The sequence below is a fragment of the Centrocercus urophasianus genome, unplaced genomic scaffold (assembly GCF_019232065.1).
Source record: "Centrocercus urophasianus isolate 14NV4802_14NV808 unplaced genomic scaffold, USGS_Curo_1.0 seq_18, whole genome shotgun sequence".
Taxonomy (NCBI): domain Eukaryota; kingdom Metazoa; phylum Chordata; class Aves; order Galliformes; family Phasianidae; genus Centrocercus; species Centrocercus urophasianus.
In genome coordinates this window covers 3,552,443-3,562,320 of record NW_024884733.1, presented here as the reverse complement: position 1 = coordinate 3,562,320, position 9,878 = coordinate 3,552,443, and the positions used below count along the sequence as shown (strand labels likewise).

Here is a 9,878-nt window from a genome sequence, read left to right as displayed (position 1 = left end):
CGGGCGCAGCGGCGGCGGCGGGCGCGGGGTTGGCCCGGCTGGCGGCGGCGGCGCGGCCCGGCGGCGGCGGCTCGTCTGGTGGCGGCGGGGCGGGAGGAGGGGGCAGGAAGAGGCCGCTGCTCACCCCGCTCTGCAACGGGCTGCTCAACTCCTACGAGGACAAGAGCAACGACTTTGTGTGGTGAGTGCGGGGATGGAGGGGGAGCGAGGCCTCTCGAGGCGGCCCTCGGCCCTTCCCGCGGTCTCCCCCGCTCTCACAGAGCGCTCCCGCCGTTCCGTTCCCACTGCTCAGCTGGAGGATCCCGCAGCCGGTCCCGTGGTTCTGTTGCTTACTTGTTTGGTTGCTGCGCGGGGGCTGTAAGGAGTTTCAGAAATCCCTCTGTTAGGGGCCTGGAACATCTCCCTGGTGAGGGAAAGCTGAACTCGTGGCTGTTTAACCATGCGACTTGGACCGGCATCTTTTGGTGCTGCCCAGCAACAGAATGAGGGACGGTGGGCACGGGTTGCAAGATAGGGAGTTTCATAGTAAAGTGAGGTAGAAGTTCTATGGGGATCTGATCAATCTGTATAAATGTCTAAGATGTGGTATGCACCAGGCTCTCTTCAGTGCTGTGTCATGACAGGACAAGGGGAAATGACCACGAACTGGAGCATAGAAAGTTCCACACAAATGTGAATAAGAACTTCACGGTAAGGGCGACAGAGCACTGGAACGGGCTGCCCAGGAAGGTTGTGGAGTCTCCTGTGGAGACACGCATTCACTTTGGTCTTTAGTACCTGTGCAACCTGGTCTAGGGAGCCTACTTTGGCAGGGGGTTGGACTAGATGGTCTCTAGAGTTCCCTTCCAGCCCCTGAAGTCCTGTATTTCCTTACTATGCAGGTGGCAGAGCAGTGGAACAGGCTGCCCAGGGTGGTGGTGGAGTTCCCTTCTCTGAGAATATTTAAGGCCACTTGAGCACTGTGTTACCTATTGTAGGGAACCTGCTTTAGCAGAAGTCCCTTCCAACCAACCCCTATGATTCTGTGTCCCCTTGGCCATCGCTTTTATTATTTTTGGGTCACTATAAATCCAGCGAAATTGATGTGGGCCTTCCTCTGTTAGTTGGAGGTAAGTGTTTGTGTCAGTCCAGCACCTAACCCCAGATAAGTAGGGAACTTTTGCGATGATGAGAAACATTTTTTTCCTTAATCCTCTACATATGTTGTCCTTCTAATGTTCAGAACTTCTGCAGTGATGAGAAAAGCTTTCTTCCTTGAACCTCCCCACATGTCATCCTTCTGATGTTCAGCCAGGGTTGCTGCTTGTAGCTGAAAATACCCATCCAGCAGATGTGGAAGAACAAGGCCCGGTGCTGTGTCTGCTGTGGGAGCTGGTGGTAATTCTCAGTTTAAAGACAGGTTGTGGGTTTCAAATCTTCAAACATTAGGAGGAGGTTTGGTGTTTATGGCTGGGTGGATGTACTAAAATGTGAGAACAGAATGGTAGGGTGAGTGCTCTCAGCTGATATTGAGAAGAAACCAGAAACAAGCGTGAGCTGTAGGAAAGTCATCGGCTGGAAGTACAAGAGGAAAAGAAAGTGGACTGCAGCTGCCAAGGTGGCCCTGTCTGACTGCTGACTTACAGGGGAGGATTGGATGTTTGTATCTGCAGGACATGTGTCGTAGCAAAGCCCCATGGACTTGATCTTAAACTGTCAGGGTAGATGGGAAGTATCCTTGTTACTTAAGTGAAGCTGCTGAGAAGTTGGAGGCAGGAAAAACAGCAACAACTTCTTGCTAGTAATGGAAGTAATTTTTGGTCATTACCTGTCGCTGTAGGTTTGCTCTGTAGTGGAATTGGGGTGAGCAGACAGCTGCTATTGGCTGGTGTGCTCTGTCTGAGCATGGGCCATGTGAAGTGGGTTTAAGGGTACTTGTTTGGGGAAATAGCTGCTTAGTTGCTTTGCTACTTTTTTTCTGGTTATGGTAAGTGATGTGATGATGAATGCCCTTGTATATTTGTTATGGTGTGGTCTACAGCCATCACTTCCCATCCCTGTCCAGTCAGTTTATGCTTTGTTGCGAGTCATAGGAATAAGGTTGCTGAAAGCAAGGGACGTCAAATCCTTACCATTATGTTTGTAGGACAATTTGAGTGCTTTGAGTCCATTCAAAAAGCAGAGTTGCATGCTGCTATTTTTTTTTTTTTTGCCTGCAGGTAAGTGCTGCAAGGAGAGTAATTAATTGTTTTCTCCTCATTCAGGAATACTGCTGGCTGAGTAAGTAAGAAGGGGGGAAAAAAAAGTCAGCTGAGCAGTAATTAAGGCAAAATGCCTTTACTGCCCTTCTGTACTTTAAAGGAGAGCCACGCTGGGTCTACTTAACTATAGGTCAGAAGCTTTAAGAGCAAGTAATAATTATAGTAACTTACCTGGGTTCTTCACTGCCATGTATGTCAGTGGGCTGTAGCACCTGCTATTAACAATAGGTTTGAATTATAGCACTCATCTCTTTTCTTGAAGTAGCAGTACAGTTATGCAATACAGAAGTGAAAACTCAACTGGCAACTTTGAGTAACATCCAACAAGAAAGGTGTCTGTTCAGGTTCGAAGAATTGGTTTAAACAAGCTTTGGCTATTTTAGTCTGAGAAGAGAGAGCTTCAATATGCAGCTTTTCCAAGGATGCTTTCAAGACTCTGCCAGATGCAGGGGTCGTTCAATGATCTTCCTGCATATGGATTGTGAGTTACTGTTAGATGCAGCTGGAGATTTGGCATCAGATCCTGCCTATACCAAACTGAAGCTGGAAGAAGGGCTTTCAGGTACACAACTCACCTGAACTTCTTTGTGAAAATCCTGTTGGTAGCCTAAGTGCACAGCCTCTCAGTCTTCCAAAAACGTGCTCTCAGAAATGTGAGGCTGAGGCTTTAATGCAAATGCTGGCATACGCTGCTAGTCTGGGTTGTGAAATCTTGAGCTCAGGGGTTTGCAAATAGGTACTGTTTGTAGTACTTTTCAGCTTCTGCCTGGAAATGCGTTACGCCAGACCAGGAAAGCACATATGTGTGACTTACTAGACACCTTTATGGTGATAGGGGAAACTTCTTGTTCCTCTTGGTGTAGGATGTAGAATTTAAAGACAGACTTGGTATTGCTTGTGTAGCCGAGACTCTTTCCAGTTGCCTCAGGAGTGTCTGAAAGGGAATCCTCTAATTGGAGGATTTCCTCCTCTGTAGCAGTGTAATTGCCTATGGTTTTCCCAGGCCTTACCTTAACCCTCCCAATTAATGGTTGACTAAAACTTTCTAAAACCAGTTGCCAGTTGTTTTGCTTCCCAAATCGGGGGGAGGGGGGTGGTCTGAACTGCAGGCTGACTTTTCAGTGGCTGCTTCATTTCAGTGCTTGTTTGAGCTCTGACATAAAATAAGAGCATATGGAAAAGAGTATATTGCATACAGAGGTACGCCCAGCTAACTTGGGCGTGGGAAGCTCTGCTTGCTACGTTTAAAGGTAGGCTTGTAGGTCTTTAAAACCAGTTCTTTCTTTAGGTGTTTCCATGTTAATGATGACATGTGTAAGTATAGTTGTTTGTATTCTTGTGATCTGCTGTTTGAGCTTTGTATCAAGCAGATACTTGACGGCAGTGATCTTTATTGTTTACACAGAGCTTGACCATTCAGAGCCCGTAGCCAGTGCTGCTCTCTTAGATCCCAGAAGAATGGAGTAGGAGGAAGAAACTTTAGCAGGTGTGCTTTGCTGTGGAACAGAAGGAAATACGGAATGTGCTTGAGTTTTATAATGACTGCTTCAACCAGATGCACAGATAAGCCTTTGTGGTTTAGAAAGTGTAGGGCAGGTAATTTAGTCAATAGGGTATCGTTATCTGGTAAAGAGCAGTGAAACTGGTGGCTTTCTGGAGTAATCTGCACCTTTTTTACATGACTCTGCTTCTTGAGTCCATCAAACAGCGAATGGGAGCTACCTCAAGTGTAGGGGCCTTAGTTTCACCATGCCCTGTGCTTCAGTGAGTGCTGCAAGCTGCAATGAGACTCAAGTTCCTGTCTCATGCCTCTGCTCATTTCTTAACTTTCTCTCTGTTAGGCTAACATAAAACAACTGGTGCACAGCAACTTCTATGGGTTACAGCTAGCTTGGCTTTGATAAGTATCAAAGACATCAATCTTGTTTCCCTTTGTAAGTCACTGAGTATCTGGGTTGAGAAATGGTTCTGAGTGGAAACTTCAGGCTCTGTTGAGAATGACACTGGAGCTGAGTGGCTATTTTTGCAGGCTCTGTTTGCTTTTTCTCAGCTGTTTTAGCTCTGTCACTTCTCCAGTCAAACTGGTATGAAGAAGAATAAGTTGGGAAACAATGGTCTTGGATAGCTGTCATGTCAGGAGGGTGTATTCCTCCTTTAGCTCTAATTTCTGATGTCTTGCTGCAGACAGAAGAGCCTTGCAGCTTTGTTGTTTCCTGTACTTATTGCTAGGAGCGTACCAGAGAAAATGCATCTGATGCTGCGCAAAACAGCAGTTTTTTAGCCCTTGTCTCCAAATAATGCCATGTTATATGGCTTACCAGGGGGCAGCAAGGTAATGAAACTCTTCATCACCAGTGGGGAGAGACCAGCCTCAGAGACCTTAATCCTCTGTCTCTGTAACCACAGGTTTTTGACTCTCTTTGTATTCTGTTAGCTAGCCCCTAAGGGATGCTTGATTTTTTTTTTTTTTTTAATTCTTTCCTCTCGTTCATACATCCTTGTTGGCCAAGTTTGTTGAAAACTTATTCTGACTAAAAAGTGCCTTGAAACTAAGTTGCTCCTGTTTTAGAAACAAGTGACCTTAATGCCTCATGTGGTGCAGCTTGGGACGACTGATTCACAGTAAGGGATCTGCTGGGGCACAAGAGGAGCAGGTGCCAGTTAGTTACTTAAGTTGCATCTTTATTCTTGCAGTGATGCAAAGAATAATGTTCTGCTTAGCTCACAGTTAAGTTGTGTTCATGTAGCAGATTTTCTGGGGTGTTTAAGACAACCTAGTCTGTGTATCAGGTTGAACAAACTTAAAGGCATCCATCCTTCCCAATTTGGTCACTTCGAGGGGGATTTAGTTTGCAGTGGCCATGGCTTCCACTCTCTATGGGCTTAAAAGATATTTTAAAAGATGCTGCTCCTCCTTTTAAATGCTCAGTGGGTCCTAGATAAAAGTATCCTCTGAAAAGAGTGGTGGGATGTGGGGAATGACTGCTGTGATATCTTTTTCAGTCTCTAGGGGAGAAATTGTGGCAAAATAGAGCCTGCTTAGCTAGGCATTGCATGTTTGGTCTGATATCAAATGCTTTCATCTTAAATTCAGAAAAGAGTTGTGTAAACAGCAAAGGCTGTTAGCAGTTTTTTAACAGGTGATTCTATGAGAATGCATCTCCTAAGGGGGGGCTGCTTGTGAAGAAAGCAGCTGCTGGTTAACTTCTCTCCGAGTGCAGGTTTGTATGGACTAGCAGGAATGTGAGGATAGCATTGGAATCTCTGGGCTTGAAAGCAAGATGTAGCTTGTGGCACATCCGCTGCATGTGTTGCATAGAAAGTTATGATTCTGTTGTCCACAGCACCTTGCTAGATAGCTGATCAAATTCTGAAGGCATTATGTGATAGCGTGTCATACTAACCATCACTAGCAGCAAATTATAGCAGGCACTGGGAGTCAAGTGCAGCTCTTCTGCTTTTGTTTATCTTCCTTTTCCCTTCCAAATCCATTGCAGCCACTTGTCGAGGAGGCTGATACCCTGTATTGCCATCTCAGTAGATCCCTTTACCTCCTGCCTGCCCCAGGCTCTGTGAGCACTGCCTGGCTGCGTGTCTTGCTCTGAGTGCTGTGCTTGTGTTGGTTGAGAAATAGTTCTGGAAAGAGCTGAAGCTTTGGTGTCTGGCTGCATTATCCTGTTTTCCTAATTTGGGTTCCCACATCCTCTCTTCTGTTTTCTCCTGTGACTCTGAACACTGCTGGTCTGTTGGTTTCCACTTGTTGCAGTATGTAACTCCAGGTGTCCTCCTGCTCTGCCTGCTGTCTGGTGTGCGCTGCAGGGCACAGCCCTCACTGGCACCTGTGCCTCAAGTTTATTACAGCTGATTCTCATACCATCACTATTGAGTCATTTCTTTTAATTGTGCCTAGCTGTTGGCTGAAAAAAACAGAATTAAAAACTGATCTTGGTGTCACCTAGACATAACTTATGTTAAAAATAGTCTAAGGTCAGCTTGAATTGGCCAGGAGGTTCTTTGCTTGTCATTGGTGCTCTGGCTTTGAGTGGTTTACAACTGTTGAAAGCTTCAAGGGTGAACACGTACCTGGTTTCCAGTTGTAGCAAGCTGCAGTATTGCTCAGAGTTCAAAGAACTGTTGATTGCCCTTTTGATCTTTATACTGTCGAGTTGCTGTTGCGCTTTTTTTTCCTGTTCTTTTCTATTTTACAAACATAAAAGATTACACTTGTTTGTGTGGCTGCTTCAGATTAATAATACTTTAGAAAAACATAACTGGGTTGTTTTTTCTTTTTTCAGTCCCATCTGCTTTGATATGATTGAAGAAGCCTACATGACAAAATGTGGACACAGCTTCTGGTAAGATCTTTGTATTGCACAGATCATCCATCCTGTATGGTGCTTGAGACCTAACATTGCTGTGGATCACTTTCCTTGTGAGTTGTTCCTTCTGTTTTCTGGCCTTACATTGAAGACATTGAAATCAAGTTTTAAGAGGTGGTTACCACCAGTTAGACTAAAAAATTCTCCTAAGTATTTATAATGAAGCTTAATGCTACCATATTTCTGTGTAAAGAAAAAAATGGTTGTAAACTGTTGGTAGCACTCCATGTCCAGGGTCAGAGCTGTTTCTGTTGGAAATGAAAAGGTTTTTTTCTACTGCCATCTAATGCAGTGGGTGTTGCTGTTATAAAGGTCATGAAAGCCAGTGTTGGTGTTGGCAGGCCCTCTTTGCTTTTTGGCGAGACCTTACACAATTTGAAGAGGCCTTCACATTATCTGTTGCAATTCTGCTGAACCTAAGAGAGAGGGTATGCTTCAGGCTTGCTTCTTTATTCACTCCTTTATATTTTTCTCTTTGCAAAATGCTTACTAGGAAGCTGTTACATCAGATTGGCTTGAGGTTCATGTATTTTTCAGTGTGTTATCCCAGGCTTTCACAAGCAGCAAATGTTTGAAGGACAAGAACCCTCCAGGTGCAGGTTTGGAGTTGCCTGCTTCCCTGGCTTCAGCTAAGGATTGGAATAAGTGTTGGCCCATGAGGTTTTAATGTCTGGTGTGTACTACACTCTTACAGTGCCTGTTAAATAGAAAAATAATCTCCTACTTTTTACTAGTAGTATTTTAGGAGCATAAAACAATCACCTTAAGAAGCAGATTCTGTTAGCTTTTAGGCTATGTTTTGTCCTGCATACAGGTAAGGTAACACTTGACTCTGTGCTTTGTACATAACGCTTCATTACAGATCACTGGGATTCTTTTTAAGAAGTCCAAGATGAAAGGCATTAGAGTACAATTATTTAGGTACAAGAGAGCAATGATGCATCATTGGATGTTTCTTTCTTCAGTTGACTTGAAGCTTGGTAGGGAGTGAGGTTCTTTAGCTCTGTGCTGAAGTGCATCTTTTTAGTCCATCCCTCAAATAGCTAACTAGTTTATCACAGCACCTTCAGAGTGCCTTGCATTAAGAACAACCACTGGGAGGTGGGGGGAGAAATGTGAGACTCTTTTAGAGGTCTGTGCAGTATTATCTGAATGTGCAGTAGCTTTCAGTGTCACTTGCAAAGTATTTGGCTGATGTAAAAAAGTTGCTTCTGAATAATGCAGCTCATCTGCCTGCTCTAGCTGTGGAAAAGGAGCATGAATTCAAGACACAAGCATGACTGAAGTAGCCACGTTGTCACAATTCTTACTGAAATAAATGAGTGAAGTACTTAAACACAATTTTGTAATCCTTGCCAACTCCAGTTTTTGCTGTAGCCTGCCCTTTGTCAATACTGGAATGCCTTGACTCCACTGTAGCATCTTGGCAATGCAGCTGTTAACTAGCCATCCAAAGGAAGTACACGTTATCCAAGGTTTATACGATTTCCTTTGTGCTTGTGTACCTTTTTATTTTCTGTTTATTCTCTTCTTCTATTTTCTTTCTTTTTTTTTTTAATAGCTACAAATGTATTCACCAGAGCTTGGAAGACAACAACAGATGTCCCAAATGTAATTATGTTGTGGACAACATAGATCATCTTTATCCCAACTTCTTAGGTGAGCTCTAGGTTTGTTTGTGTAAGTAACATCTTTGTTGTGATGGGAGATACGTACTTGTAAATTCATCCTATAAATAACCCACGTGCAGAGATTGAAAATGAAGTCCAAGCATCAGCCCTTTGGTCAACTGCGTTTTAAAATAAATAAATACACGTGGCTGGTAGTATAAATTGTTAATACTCCACTGCCTCCAGCAGTTCTGTATGCTGAGTTATGGCAGCAAGACTGTGATTTGCTTTTTATAGCATGCGAACAGCAGCGAGATGATGATGTTTTATGGTGAGTAGAGATTTCAATCTCTATAATTACTTCTGATTTCTTGTGCTGTCATTTGTTTAATAACCAAGAACTTGCGCTGTTTCTGAAGTGCAGATGCTGATGTGGGGAGGCTGAATGGTGCTACTTTGACTGCCACAGTGTGGCTCATGTGATGCATCTTTGTGTCTAAATTACATGCAGAAAATATTTGTATACACAGTGCTACTTGATTGCTGCAGAAACAAAGAAGGGGAATAGTTAAATACTGTGTTACAAGGAGAAAAGATCCGAGGGCAACATGTTGGAGTATGAAATATCGAAATAGAACCAATCTTGATTTCATAGCTGGGGTATTCATTTAGTAATAGCCTCTGAGCCACAGTAGCCAACAGATGTTTCAGAAACAGGCACCCTGACTTAGCCCCAAGCATGCTGTGCTGAAGGTGGTGCTAAGGCAAGTTGTGGAGGGTATGTTAGGCTGAAGCATTGTTTCTGTACACTTACAGTTAAGGGGTCTGCTTTGGGAGAAAAAGAAGTGTGTGTATGGGAGAGTGGTGAGCTTACTTCTGTCTCTTTACAATACTGGTGTGAAATAAAATATGTTAAGCAATGAACAGAGTGATATGAAGGAGAAAGTTTTTGTTTGGCTGCACTTGTTCTTGGCCTGTAGTAAACCTGTTGATGTTTTGTCTCCTTCAGACTCTTCTGTGATGTGTTTTTCAGTTCCAAGACAGATACACTGGTGCTTAGAAAAATGAACTGGAGCAATTTTGTTAATGTGTAGGCATTATATTTGCTGATGACTTCTTATGTGTCTTTATACCCTTTGCAGAAGATTGTCCAGATAGTAAGTTGATTAGAGAAAAATGTCTGTAACTTCATATTGTTTTAGTTGTTAGTAAACTGTCTGTGTAATTGAAAATAAAAATTGGGATGGATTTTCTCATATTTTGAGTTCTTAAATCTCTCTTCTGATACCTGTTTTTTGTTTTTGTTCTTTTTTTTTTTTCCCCAGTTAATGAACTTATTCTTAAACAAAAACAGAGATCTGAGGAGAAACGATTCAAACTGGACCATTCAGTGAGTAGCACCGTATGTTCAACCTTTCTTACTTTATATTTATTTAAATATTCTGTACAACAATTGTCATTATGGGGCTTAATTTGTTAGAGAATATATCATCAAGCTGGTGTTTTAATATGCTCTGTGGGAGAATAACACCAACATCAGTGGCACTGTATGTCATGAAATGTACTGAGTATAACCTGCGAAACTACCAGTGAAAACACACTTATTTAAAGGTAACCATCTTTATTCAGTGCTGGAAATGGCTACTACA

At 43.2% G+C, this 9,878-nt stretch overlaps 1 protein-coding gene across 1 annotated transcript in view; it reads left to right on the top strand.

Annotated features, from left to right (window-relative positions):
* Window positions 1-98: 98 nt before the first annotated feature.
* The window catches only part of COP1 (COP1 E3 ubiquitin ligase), a 126,698-nt gene continuing 116,918 nt past the window's right edge, over window positions 99-9,878 (top strand). The window contains exons 1-4 of the mRNA XM_042819446.1: window positions 99-181; window positions 6,536-6,595; window positions 8,181-8,278; window positions 9,555-9,631. Of these exons, the coding sequence (XP_042675380.1) occupies window positions 6,552-6,595; window positions 8,181-8,278; window positions 9,555-9,631 (219 nt within the window). The 5' untranslated portion in view covers window positions 99-181; window positions 6,536-6,551. The remainder of the gene's footprint in view (window positions 182-6,535; window positions 6,596-8,180; window positions 8,279-9,554; window positions 9,632-9,878) is intronic.